At 39.9% G+C, this 13,877-nt stretch overlaps 2 protein-coding genes across 2 annotated transcripts; one reads left to right on the forward strand and one right to left on the reverse strand.

Annotated features, from left to right (window-relative positions):
- Positions 1 to 693: 693 nt before the first annotated feature.
- eif3jb (eukaryotic translation initiation factor 3, subunit Jb) lies at positions 694 to 5,379 on the forward strand. The gene is made up of 8 exons (XM_026378746.1): positions 694 to 838; positions 986 to 1,074; positions 2,394 to 2,451; positions 2,570 to 2,676; positions 2,798 to 2,894; positions 3,588 to 3,758; positions 3,870 to 3,943; positions 4,193 to 5,379. Exons 1-8 carry the CDS (start codon positions 826 to 828, stop codon positions 4,319 to 4,321), a joined length of 738 nt encoding a protein of 245 aa, XP_026234531.1. The 5' UTR covers positions 694 to 825; the 3' UTR covers positions 4,322 to 5,379.
- cilp (cartilage intermediate layer protein, nucleotide pyrophosphohydrolase) lies at positions 5,059 to 11,145 on the reverse strand. The gene is made up of 9 exons (XM_026378745.1): positions 11,104 to 11,145; positions 10,228 to 10,370; positions 9,932 to 9,985; positions 9,523 to 9,792; positions 9,185 to 9,364; positions 8,749 to 9,054; positions 8,487 to 8,595; positions 8,179 to 8,327; positions 5,059 to 8,035 (listed from the first exon to the last, which is right to left on the reverse strand). Exons 2-9 carry the CDS (start codon positions 10,325 to 10,327, stop codon positions 5,679 to 5,681), a joined length of 3,525 nt encoding a protein of 1,174 aa, XP_026234530.1. The 5' UTR covers positions 10,328 to 10,370; positions 11,104 to 11,145; the 3' UTR covers positions 5,059 to 5,678.
- Positions 11,146 to 13,877: the final 2,732 nt, after the last annotated feature.

Raw genomic sequence — 13,877 nt, forward strand, 5'->3', positions numbered from 1 at the left:
TAACATGACCTTTGAAAAGTAATTTAAGAGACTGCACATTTCACTGCTATTCAATAAAGGGCAATGGTGGGAATGTGAACAATGTGCTGTGGTGTAGTCAATCTGTTAAGTATTAAATATTGTGTGTACAGTGGAAATGAGTTTGGCACTGAATGAAGTCCCTCAATCTGTGTGCTGTGCAGAGGTGACATAAGTACACAAACTTAATACTCAAGTAAACACTACTGAACTTGATGTATTGTACGGTCTAATCCCGATTTATTCAGCTTGCGTCATAAATAATGTTTCTGTAAAAATGTAAAATGTTCATGCTTTGTTTAGTTTGTACTGTTTAAAAAAAATCAACACGTCTAATTTATTATTTAAAAAGTTACTCTTTAGATAACAGTAATGAAAAAAAACAAATGTTTGGGTAAAACTTTGTACTGTAAACTACAAACAAACTTTCAGGCGTTAAAATAAAAATGTGTAATTAAAACAAATAATAATAATAATAATAAGGGCCAAAGATCTGTTATTTGGGGAATTTGGATGTGAAATAAAAACAGCACAGAAAAAGTGAAGTATTAGTACTGGAGTAAAAACGTTACAATTGTACTGCAGTACAGTAATTGAGTACTTAGTTCCTTTACCTGTAGGTCCTGTTACACAAACCACACAATCATCCTGATGTCAACAGAGATGAATAAAGCCCCCGGGTGCAGAGTCAGTGTCGTGTTGCCGGAGGAGTGACGTCCAGAGGGAGGGAGCTGTTTCCTAACGTGGCCAACGAGCTGCTGCACCGTCTTCACTGCGAGCCTGTCAAACAGCACCAACACAGCCAACATGGCGGACTGGGGTAAGAAACTAAGTTGGGAAGGAGAGCTCCCTGCCCCCTCATCTGCTCGTCCCAGTGTTTGTTTCAGTCGCCTCGCACTCGGCTATTGTCCCCCTCGCTCTTTAGATGTGGATCGGACTAACGCATTTCATGTTGTCGTTTTTACAGACGCTGACAACTTCGAGCCGGAGGAGCCGATTAAAAAGGCGGCAGCGCTGGACAAATGGGAAGGCGAGGACGAAGAGGAAGATGTTAAGGTAGACGAGCGTGACAAACACTGTCACAGTCCGACATGACATTAAAGTCTATTCTGATAGCGGCTAGCTGATTAAAGCGGGGTTGAATGAATCGTCGCCATGCTTCACCGCGGGTTCTGCTTGTCTGACAGTCTCGCTGGAGCCTGTTAGCATCATGCTAGCTGGCGGCTAACTCATGTGGCTCCATCAGGCAGCCGTGGTGAAACTTGTTAGCCAGCGATGTGTCACTACTTTGGTCATAACCAACCGCTATCCAGTTACACGCTGGCGTCCCAGTTGGCAGCTGTGGACTAAACTTGATTTCTGGGTGCTGATATTTTATTTTTACATGAAAACAGATGGTTAACGATGTTGTGAATCCCTGGATAACCGAGCTAAATTTGGATCAAGTAGCTTAAAGCTAACCTCTTACCGGCCCACTTAGCTAGCTAGCAAACTCGCTAGCTCCCATGTCAGTCTGCCTCTATGACGAGCGTTACCGTTAGGTAGCTAGCTAACCTCGACGACAGAGAGGTTATCGTGTGGTTTAAAGTGCTTCAACAACGTAGACTGCTGTCATATATTTGTCCAGAGTTGGTTACGTTAAGAGATTAAAGCGAGATTAGCGTTTGTATCCTGTCCTGAATTCCCACATCTTGAGTTGCGGTGGCGCTAGCCTTTGCTAACCAACTTTAGCCACAATCATGTGAAATCATCTGGGTTGATGACTCAACTCGTCCAAGAACCAGGCCTAGAACCGTCCGACTTGACAACAGGCGTGTGGTGGGAGCTGGGGCTCGGTGTCTGCTGCAGAACAGGTGGTCATCACCTGAATGTTGACACCAGAAAGCCAGGGAAAGTGCTGGTAGAGGCCTCTTCAATGGTTCACTTTTCTGTCATAAATGGAAACTGATGATTTCATGCTCTTTGTGGTACAAACTGTTCTCTTATTTAGCAGGTGGTGAGAGCGTTTGTGATCAATTTAAGTTTTTGTGCACGTTTCTAATATGTTATTTTGTGATGTGGTGTGAATTGTGTTTTTGTATTTGTTTATTTAGGGTGAATTGAGTAATTTGTTTATCTATTATTTACTGCTGAGTTAGTTATTATGTTTACAGTTGGTGAAATATTCTGTTTTTCAGATAAATGAGTGTGAGAAACACCATTTATATTGTTTTGTTGAATTGAATTCACAGACATTGTAATTGTCAATCACTGAATTGTTATAGTGTTGTACACCTACACTTTGATTTTATGCCTCAGTTAGTGTTGTTACAGTTTGTCAATTTAGCCTGCATAATTAAAAAAAAAGCCTCTCTTGCATTTTTTCTATTTCAAAGGACAACTGGGATGATGATGACGAAGATGAGGAGAAAAAAGCAGAGGTGAAAAAAACAGGTAATTGCCACCTGTTTCTCAAGAGCATAATTCACATTGTACCATGTTAATCATTGGCTGAGTTGCCCCTTTTTTTCTGCAAATTCATGTTTTCTTTTTCCAATTTTTTCATTTTTAGAGACAAAAGTTTCTGAAAAGAAAAAGTTGAGTGAGAAGATCAAAGAGAAGGAAAACCGGTTAAAGAAAAAACAACAGGAGCTGAAGGAGAAAGAGTTGGACAGTAAAGTGAGTGTTTGTGATTTACCCCTTAAGGGTTTAAGGATTTTCTATATAATATGAAAAACGGTTGTTCTTTCTGTCATGTTTAATGCTTTAATTCATATTTTTGTGGCATCTGTTATTGTAGCAAGAAGAGCTCACTACTGAAGAACAACTCGCAGAGAAATTAAGAGTGAAGAAATTACAGGAAGATGCGGACTTGGAGCTAGCGAAAGATGCTTTTGGTAGGAGTCTTCCACAGTACTTTTGTATACATGAAACTGTCCAACTAATACATACGGAGGGCGTATAGAATTCTTATGTATATTTAATGTCTAATTTATGCATGGATTTAGTCTTTGTTTTACAAAGTCTTTGCCTTTTCCCCTCGTTTCTTCTATTTTTCTGCAGATGCAAAACAATGTAATCAAATTTTATTTCAACTTGCCTATTTACTAATGTTTAGCTGTGTCACATGTAGATGCAGGACCTACAAAGTCTTTCGGAGATATAGAGGTCTTTTTTAACTCACCAACAAAACTGTTAGATTAATATATAAACAATAAGATGTGTTGTTTTACCTTTCAACAGCCTTTAATAAGTGACCTTTATTGTAACAATTCACAAATTATCTTGGTATTTTAATGTCATTTATATATAGATATAAGATTTTTATTCTTTCAGTAAATGTGACCATTTGTGGACATTTTACAATTGAAAAGTCAACTTTACAGTGCTCTCTGGTGGACAAACTACATGATGGTGACACAGTTTCTAAATGACCACAAACCTAGTTTTACATTTATTTACTGTAATTTCCCTTTACTGCTGCCAATATTCAGATTTACATCTCTGAGCTGGATTCCTGTAGGAAACACCTAAGGTCCAGTATAAAAGTAGGGTTTTACTTTGACTCTTGTCCCTTTGTGTATTTTCAGGTGTTAGCAGCACTTCAAACAGTGTCACTGGGATTGATGCCATGTGTCCATCTTCCAAAGAAGACTTCACAGAGTTTGAAAAATTGCTGAAAGAAAAGATATCCCAGTTTGAAAAATCTGTGCATTATTCAAGTTTCTTGGATTCATTGTTTCGGGAACTCTGTATTTCATGTAAGCCCACATTTATAAAAAATAATTTTTAGTAAAGAAACCTGATAATTGCATATTCACGATATTTAGAATACATTTGACCAATAACATTTTTCTTCCTTCTTCTTACAGTGGAAGTAGACGACTTGAAGAAAATCAGTAATTCTCTGTCAGTCCTACTAAGTGAAAAGCAGAAACAGGAGAAAGTGAGTGACTTAATTCTTACGTGTGTAGTTTATATTCACCAGGGGGTGCTGTTCACCTCGCCTATTCACTTTGTTACCCCAGTTGATTTTTAAACCAACAGTCATTAATTTGTGGTATAGCTGATATGCAATATGTTAGTAGTTCAACTAAAGAATTCTAAGCTGAAATTTGGAAAAACAAATCTAAATTTGTGCTCATATGTATACCATTGCATACTGTTTAATAGTGACATTTACTTGTTTTTACAGCAAAACAAAGGAAAGAAAAAGAAGAAAGGGGTCGTAGCTGGAGGAGGTTTGAAAGCACAGCTAAAGGATGACCTTGACTATGCACAGTTTGATGGTGGCTACGCCCAAGACTATGAGGACTTCATGTGACACTGGCTCCATCACTACTGCCCCTTCTCCCTCCCAGCCCTCAGAAATGCAGCTGTACCTTCTCATGCTGTCCAGTGCCATCCTGGAAAATCTGAACTATGTGTTGCCCCCTTCTTATTGCTTCAATGACCAGATGGACTATACCAGGAAGCATCCAGTCTCAACCAACTGTTTATGTTCAGACATATGGAATTGCCTTTTCTGTTTCATTCAGCCTCAACTCACACAAATAATCATGTAATATCTGTTGGGTCACCCAGCTTCAATGGAGAATACATTGTAACTGCTGTTGTCAGTTTTGCAGGGCTCATTTTTAATTAATTGTTGCGCCTGTCAAAATGGCAGATACAGTATTGCAGTTATAAGTGTAGTGACATAGAAACACAAGGTTCTATGCAAAATCTTTAACAAGAATGTCATGTATATATTATAGGTCTCACTTACCTGTGGATGGTTCACTTACAGGAAAGTATATAGTATCTATAACGTTGGTTGCCAAATGCAGAACAATTATTCAAGACATTATTCATCTTTATCTCTGGAAAGATTGCATTGTGGGTGATTTGAGACTGACATAACTTGTAAGTAGTAGTTATAATTTTACAGAGAGCACATGACATTCACTGTAAGATAAAAGGGATAGACAAGTATATTAAATGTGACTTTAAAACCTCAGCCATTTTCTCGATACATCTCTGGAATATTCTTGAAAATTTGGAGCAAAGAGTGCTTATAGGTATTTTTTGTGCATGACAAATGTAATTTACTAATTTGATTTCTACTAATGCATACGTGTGGATCAGGCAGGTGGAATAACTTGCTACAACTGGTCTCCTAGTCATTGCTTCTGCAGGCTTGTATCAAGTATGATGAGGAGGCTTCACCCCACCATGTCTTCATATGGGCTACAGTTAGTTGGAAGTGGTATATTTCTCCTTTTCTTTTCTAGCAATTGACCAGTTTCAATGTTACATGGACAATTGGATACATTACAATGTGGAAGATATGGCATCTGCGTTTTATAAGCATCTAATTTAATAAATCACTGGTCAAAAGTATATGTTGTCCTTAAGTTTCTTTCAATGATGTAATCACAGCAGCAAGCTCAGATTTTAGGGCATGTGCAATAAATACTCTATGTACAAATTCAAGTAAATATTTACCACAGTACAATTATGTAAGATGAGACAAAAACAATGCAAAAATTCATTCGTAAAGCTGAATAAACTAGGTCTAGCTTTGTTTGGTTACATATCAACTTAGTTTGAGAATAAAGCCAATATTAAATGTATCAAAACAAGGTTAACACTGCTCACTCATTCATTTGGTTTCCATTTAGTCTGCTGACGTTCACTGTTTAACTGCTGGATGTTGCACGTTTTCCTGTAGGATTTCTGGTGCTACGTCTCTGACTGCTTCGAAGTCCATTGCCCCTCCGGCCGCGTCCGTTCCTCTTGCCTTCACCTCTCACCACACTCATTGTTTGACCTAGAGAACTCTGGATGGCCTGGAAGACACTCTGGCGAGTTGCCTCACGAGCTCCACAGGTGAATGTCAGTGCTACACCTTCGTTGCTCTTCATTACACGAGATGTACCATCAGAAGAACCATCGAAGCAGCGTCCAAGTGCAATCTCTTTGGCTGTGCGAGGATCCTGGTCTGTCACTGTGTAAATTCCATAATTATGGCCCAGGGGGTCAAGAGGTGCTAGCATGGTAAACTCATTGGTGTCATTATTGACGGCCAGGGGCAAATGGTTGACTAGGTACTCCTGAAGCTTGGCATTGACATGATCTCTCTTACAGCTTCCTTGTGGAATCACCTTCACCAGGGTACGATCAACACGGTCCTGATCATACAGCATCCCACTGCACTTAAACTCAAGGCATACAGCTGATACATTTGTCTGGTCCATGTCTCGGATGCTGCGGGTGTCTCGGAGGCCATACAACTGGCCCACCGTCTTGGGATGGGTGCCGCCCATGTTGCGAGACCGGACATTGATTTCATGTGGGCTGTTGAGTTTGACTTTAATGTAGCAGGCCCGGTATTCCATGGGCTTTGGCCACCAGTTCAAGTAGTCCTCAGTCCAGCTCATCGGGTCATCTTCATTGAATGGCACTGTGTTGTAATCATATCGGTCTCCTTCCACTCTTGAGAAGCGAAAATGTCCTGCACTGAATGGCGCCTCCTCACATTCTCTCAAGTTCTCAAATGCATACACTGGTCCGTTGCCTTCCTCAGCTGTATTGGAACTTGGTTTAGCTACATTAATACTGAACGCCGTCTTCTTCAGCCTGGTGTCTTCATGGTCTGACCGCCTGTAGTTAAGTTTGCCTAGGTAAGGCTGGGGCACTCCAATGAGGCTCGGGTTGAGTTTAGGAGCAGATGGGACAGCCTCCAGTTCCTCCCCTCCAAGGTTGGCCATGACATAGGCAGAGTAGGCATCAGCCTTTTGCTCATCACAGAAGGCAGGAAGACAGGCACCATTGGAGCCAGTGATGGCACTATCAAATCGTCCCCAGGCACGTGGATTAGTGGAGTAGCCAGCCATGGGCTCCATGTTTATGAGACTCACCACAACTCCCTCCACCTGCTCACTGGGCATGTACCGTTCACTGCGGAAGGCCCTAACTTTCACATAACATCGCCGGTTCTCTGGGACGTCCAGGTTAAACAGGCGCCTCTCTCTGATCTCCATGTTTCCAATGAGAAATGTTCTCTCCTCTCTTTTGCCTCTTCTATTTCTCTTCATCTGCAGGCTTCCCTCCTCTTCCCAAAGACCAGTATCGGGGTTCAGTGACCACAGCTTCATGGTGTTGAGGTGTTCGGGCATCTTTACCTGAGCAGAATCCAGAAACACCTTCACTTCACCGGCATTCAGGGGCTCATTGTTTTCCTCACCTCTGAAGTCAACTGAGAACATGCCATAGGTTCTCAGTGGGAGTGTATCTCCTTCATCTCCTACAAAATTGAGGTCACTTTGAGCAGCAGCAGCTGTGGAAACATCTCTTGGGTCAAGAAATGTTACACTAGCATTGACATTGCCTGTGAAGACTTCCCCATTCTCCTTATAAAAAGAATGAGGAGGTATCTGGATTTGAACCATTGCCTCCTGACCCTCTACTTCTCCAAGTTCCAGCAAATTGGTTTCTGTGGAGCTGATGGTCACAGGAGCTTTCTTTCTTAGAAGTTTGATCTCGTGATAAACAGCTCCTCCTTTGGTATTAAATGGAAGTACCTTTGTGGTGTTCACAAATTTCTGCATGTTGTCCACAAACGTCAACACTAGCCTCTCTGTATCTGGAGGGACCTGGATGGAGAACGTACCTTTGTAACCTGTGCGGCTGATTCTGACTCCATTCATAAAGATATGGCCAAACCTCATTGGCTCACCATTGTCTGCAGCAATGGCTCTACCATGCACAGTAGCCTTTGTGTCCACACATTTCTGGCAGCCACACTGAGTCACCACCATAGTGGGTAGTTCGTAGCCCTGGCATGTTATCTGCCGCTCCTCCATCTTTTCCACACCACAGCAGTATGTCACTTTGTCATTGCACCTGATGCCATTGTCCAGCTGCCCAGCACATTTACTTGAGGGGCACTTTCCCACATCGTAGTAGAACGAGTCTGTGCTGTTTTGGTAGCAGTCATGAGGAAGACGAATCACGTGGGATTCAGGTTTTGGGTTACATGAATACTCGTCTTTACCTGTGTTTGAGTGTTAAAAATCAAAATGGTGATTTAGTTTAATCACACAGATCAAAGCAAAATACTGTATGTATGCACAGTATGTATACTACTGCTAAATTCTGAGTAAATTTCATATCATGTGTTGATCATTAAGGACATACCCAAAACTTTCAGCGTAGCTGGTTTGGACTTGATACTGCCAGAGAGGCCACTTGCTCTACAGTAGTATTCCCCAGCCTGCTCAGGACGCAGATCTCTTAGCACCAAAGTACTCTCAGCGTGTTTCTCCAGGAGGATGTTGTTATGAAACCTGTTGGTTCACACAGAAGAAAATAATATTTTATGTATTTTCAGCGGAAGAAAACGCACGGTAGATATATTTTCAAAGTAAAACATGGGAAATACTACAATAATTTGGGAATATACAGTTCTATAATCTGTTAACTATGATATCAGTAACAAGTCCTACCATTGATACTTGTCTGGCGGTGGAGTTCCTGCGACTTTGCAGCAGAAAGCTGCAGTTTGTCCCTCCCTCCTGACCTTACTTTCAGGGTTGCTCAACACATAAAGCTTCTCTGATAGATGTCAGTGGGAAATAAAATAACACATCACTTACACAATTAACTAACTCCTTTTCAGAAATATACAGCTCTTAATTATTTTTCATATCTTAATCTGATTCAATTACAAAGGGTACTGTACTGTAAGTCCACAGGTTTCTACTGTACCTATTCTTTTCAACTGGACGCTGAGGACTGAGGTGCGTTCATCACTGCTGGGCACAACAACGTTTACAGTGGCATGACCCTGCAGGCTGACTGTCAGGGTGGTGTTACCATCAGGGCAGATACCAGGGACACGGAAATGTCCATTATGGTCGGTAAGGGTGAGGAGTTTGCCATTGTGAAGAATGGTAGCCCCTCCAGCAATCAGACCACCAGCTCCACGGACAGAACCTAACAGGATGTGCTCTTCACACATGCACGTGTCACACTCAGCGTTCACCTTCCCCATCACACATTGCAGGTAACACTCTAAAAAATAGTAAGTAGATAAAGTAAAAGGTTTAATGGTGTACGAGTTAACTCTTCCATAACTATTGTTATGTTAATTCGGGGCCAGGCTAATACAAATTATGTATTTTGTCCAACTAAACTAGGTCACCTGTCTTTGGGCAGTCAGGTCCACTGCATGATATGCCTTCTACCCTGGGCCCAGGGCATGGCGCAGAAGGAGGCTGGCAGGTTCTAGAGCGAATCTGGACCCCAACTTGACCACACAGGGCGGGACATGGGCTCCACTGTGTCCATGGGCCCCAGATACCCTGAATGTTCACACTGTTATCTATTTCAACATAGAGCAAAGTTATATTCAAATCATTACCCTGAAGAAATGCACTATTATTTGTACTTACCAGAAAATGTGGAATGTACAGGACTTGAGTTTAGGGTCTTGCTTTTAATTTTAATTTGTCAAAGAATATTACTATGCAAAGTACAAACCTTTGGGACAGAGGAAGCGAACTGCGTAGTTGGAGCAGTTGCGGTCAGGTCCTTGCTCCTCATTGAGGCACCAGAAACCCACAGTGGGGTCTGCATGGACCTTCTCCCCAGTTTCACGGGCTGGGACCCAGTCAGTGGTTCTGGCTTCAATTGCACGTGGAGTCTGACACACCCGTGCACGGTAATAGAAGCGAATGGCGTCTAGCTGCTCATAGTCTCCAGGACCTCCGGGGTGATCAACATTGAACCATGTGGTCCACTCGTAGTTATCTAGACAGAGTTTAGAGATAAACAGGGTCTGGATACAGTAGCAGCTTCTACTTCACACTCACCAGTGGGGAATAGACCAACAAAACTACACTGAACCTCTGAATATATATTTGATTTCAAATTTCAGAATAAAAGTTACCATCAGAGTGTAAGGCAGCAGGACTGGGCTCTTTGTTGTCCCTTCTCCATGATTCTGCAACAGACAATAATTTGTGTGATCTCCTAAATACATCTCACGTTTTGTGTACCATCCATTCACATAGTTACTTCGGAAAGTATCCAAACCCCTTCACCTACACTGTCATTTGATGCGGATCTATTTTCAAGTGCTGCCCTATGGTTAGGTGAAATGTGTGTATTTGTACGTTGTGGTGTTTTTCAATATACATGTGCTGTAAGCAGCAAGAATTTCTGTTATCTTTGTGACAGACCCACCTCGAGCGCCGACCACAGTGGCTGCACTGATTCCCAGGATGAGGAGCAGAGACCTCAGTGACATTCTCACACTCCGCTGCAACATGTGACCCGTAAACATTCACGTCTGCTAATTCACACCAGGAGCTCCGAAGAAGAAATTCCTGGCGGGAAGACGATAATAAAACACAGGGAAGAAACGTAACGGGAGCCAAAGCTCCAAATTAATAAACCACATGGTGAACTTACTTTAACTGTAGATGAGTTAATTAGAAAGTTACATGTTCTGAAAACTCCACACTGAGATACAGTATTAAACCTTTAATAAAGTGAACGCAGCACTTTCGACCAAAAACAAACCAAAATGCAAATTAAATGATATGTGAAAAAACATAGCTGGACAGAGCCCCCCACTCAGATTACACATCTGTGTTAGCCATCACCATTTGTCAGGGGAACACTCAAACATATCTGCATTCACTGATGAAACAGTGAACTCACCCACGCACACAATCTTTGCATTTGTTCCCTCAAAGTTGAAAAAGTCAAATTGAAAATTGAAAATTAAAGAACAGGAATGATAAAATAATTACTGTGTTATTTACGTTTGGCGTGTAAGAGTTACAGGTAATATATTAGAGTGCAGTGATTAGTAAAAAAAAAAAGTTATAAACAGTGATCTGAAATCAAGATTAATTTGATGATTAATATTACGGCACTGAAATTAAAATTAATTGTCCACTCTCTGCAACATAGTTTAAACCTAAACCACTAAATCATTTGACTAAGGTACTGGCATTGCCTTTTAAAATCCAGCTGCAGATAAATTGTAATGCTCCAACCTTTAACTGTGTAAAATAACACGATTAGAAGATGGATGAAATCTGTTTTTCCTACCTTCTCCACTATTCTGCGTTTCCTTTTACACTGCTTCTGTTCTTCACTCTGCTTCAACACATTCCTTCCCTGTCTCTTTTATACCTCTCTGCCTCCTGCTCCCCTCCCTCCTCTCTCAGCAGTGGGCCACAGTGTCTTTTGATTAGACTATTATCCTCATAATTTATCACCCTCATTATAACCGTGACACTCACAGTGGGTTTTAGATGTTAGTGTTAGTGTTTCAAGATCGGGGCCGACTAAGTCACACTGAGACACATTTGTCCTCTCGGCTTTCAGCCTGTGCACCTCTGGTTCCGACTCTGTGTTTGAACATGCTGACAACACAAAGAGGTCCATATGATCCTGCACACTGATTTTCTAATGCGTGCTTGTTTTCTAACAGCAACAGAGTTGAAAAAGGTTGTCAGTGCACATTTAATGTGTGAGAAAACCAAAGTATGTGGTTTAAGCCATGTGTAGAAACACTACTAAAAGTGAGTATTTATAGATTTAGATTTATTATTTTTATTTGGTTTTATTAATTTATAGACATGCATCTACTGTACGTTTTGTTATGTAATGCTAAGGAGTCTTTATTTTATGTAATACTAAAAGAGTCTTTTTATTTACTTTTATTTTCTTTCTTTGTTAATGTGACAGATTACTGAGGGAAAATCATGATGGTATATATAAATTACAAAAATTACAGATTTAATTAAAAAAAAATAAGCAAAAGCTTGTGGAGCCTTGGGAACAAATTGTAAAAATATGTTTGTGTCAGTCATGTCTGACGGAGATCCTGTACAGCCGTCACTATGTGTTGTTTTTCCACACAACATTCATTAGATGACTAATGATGAGATGAATGGAATAAAAAAAAAATCACAGAGCCTTCATAACCTTAGACTTTCCAGAGCAGGTGAAGGGACAAATGATGTCAGCTGCAAAGGTAGTTTTGAATTAGATCCATAACGTACATAATGTGCAGATGAAGAGGAACCAGTATGAATGAAACTGAAGAAACCCAAAACAAACAGCACAACCTTCCTTCACGATTACCTTCTACGTGTCTCATCAGCAGAGGTGGTTTGATTTGCTGGTTAGTTTGGTGAAACGAGGAGGCAGTGACCCAAACACCAAACCAGCGCTGATGAGACCACACACCTCCTCATTTCATAATTCATTTCATTATTGTAGCCCAGTAGAATTAGTGGGAAATACACCAACACATATTCAACATTTCCCAAATGTTTTCATTTATATGGTTAATTAAGTTTAGAATTTAGAGCCGACATCTCATTCAAACAAAAACCAGCTGCAAAGAACCTTTTACAGTCCTGCTCAGACTTCTATTTTGCTATAGCTAATATTTATATATCTTATATTTTTCAGCTACCTCAAAACATTTATTTACCATCCTACACTCCAGATGTCATGTTTTTTCATGACGGACAGTAGCTCAGATGTTTGAGGATCACAGGATGTTGCATGTTGTAATTTATTGGTCTATATAAATTTAATTTGTCTTTTTACAACGTGTATTTTTCTAACATTTACAAGCAGTTCAATGAGGATAACTTTATGTCATTATTAGATCTTCTAAGGACTTTTTGTCTTCATGCGAGGACAGAGGTGGTGGTGGAGATGTGGTGACAGGAAAAGTGTAAACATGGACACAAACAGTTTGGTCTCTGGGCAACAGCAGAAGACACTTGTACTTTCTGCCAAACAGGAATATATTACTTAATCATGCAGCCAAAGTTACACTGAATAAATCCATTTTATTAGGGAAGTGATGTTGATTTTTTTTGGTGTACTTTAAATGAGCTGCAGAAAGTGAAATCATGCAGAAATTGAACATCAGTGAACCTCACTGAACATTTGTTTAATTTCAGTCCTTTATCAGAAATTCGTTCATCATATGTTCAGTTATTTTGTACCCAACTCACAAGGAAATTTTATACCACTGCACTTATCGGGCATCTTCTGTTAAAATGTACTTTTCAGATTTAGACAGGACATAAAAATATGGTCACATAAGTGCACTGTAATATTCACAATACACACAGTGATCACTGCATGATTACTTTTGATACTTTAACTATTTCTGCCAAGGTAACATTTTAAAGACTTTGCTTGTAAGGGAGTATATTTATACACTCACTGGCCATTTTATTAGTTACACCTGTACAATCTATTGCAATCCAGTACAATCATGAATCCTACTTTTAGTCGTACAGGAGTGCACTTATCAAAACATTATGACCTCCATGTTTATATACAGTAAATACATTTTAACGCATCTTAACCTCATTTCAGTTGAATAATTGTTTATTAGGCAACGTTTTTAAAACATTCAAATTTTTTTGTGATTGAATTTACTCAAAAACTGTAATTTCAAGATACTTCATTAAATATGATTATAATTTTCTTCCACTACAGTTTCTTTGACAGGTTTAGCTACCAATTACTTTGCAGGTTCAGAGTAAAATATAATCAATACATAATGATGTAGAATTAAAGGTTTAAATCAAATTTTACTGAAATGTCTGTGAAAGTCACAAACTACTCAGTGGTATATAAAGTAGCCTAATTACAATTAACCTCATATTTATCAGCTGTAACTTTACAGTGATGTACACATGAATATGTTACCTGTACAATTTAAATTCAATTACAAAATTCCAATGCATTAAACCTCCCCTGCATAACAAGTATTTTTGGGTCAACTACTTTATATTCTGATGCCAGTAATTCAGTGTATTTACTTTTAGACAAAAACTGAATGCACA

Source organism: Anabas testudineus, chromosome 3, assembly GCF_900324465.2.
Source record: "Anabas testudineus chromosome 3, fAnaTes1.2, whole genome shotgun sequence".
Classification (NCBI taxonomy): Eukaryota; Metazoa; Chordata; class Actinopteri; order Anabantiformes; family Anabantidae; genus Anabas; species Anabas testudineus.

What these genes read in the sequence shown, in the direction of transcription:
- eif3jb (XM_026378746.1), top strand. An exon ending in AGCAGAGGTGAAAAAAACAG is followed by an intron (nt 2,452 to 2,569) that starts GTAATTGCCACC and finishes TTTCATTTTTAG; the next exon opens with AGACAAAAGTTTCTGAAAAG. An exon ending in AAAAGCAGAAACAGGAGAAA is followed by an intron (nt 3,944 to 4,192) that starts GTGAGTGACTTA and finishes TTGTTTTTACAG; the next exon opens with CAAAACAAAGGAAAGAAAAA.
- cilp (XM_026378745.1), bottom strand. Translation starts at nt 10,327, where the DNA reads ATGTTTACGGGTCACATGTTGCAGCGGAGTGTGAGAATGTCACTGAGG. An exon ending in ACCTGACTGCCCAAAGACAG is followed by an intron (nt 9,055 to 9,184) that starts GTGACCTAGTTT and finishes ACTATTTTTTAG; the next exon opens with AGTGTTACCTGCAATGTGTG. An exon ending in CCGCCAGACAAGTATCAATG is followed by an intron (nt 8,328 to 8,486) that starts GTAGGACTTGTT and finishes GTGAACCAACAG; the next exon opens with GTTTCATAACAACATCCTCC.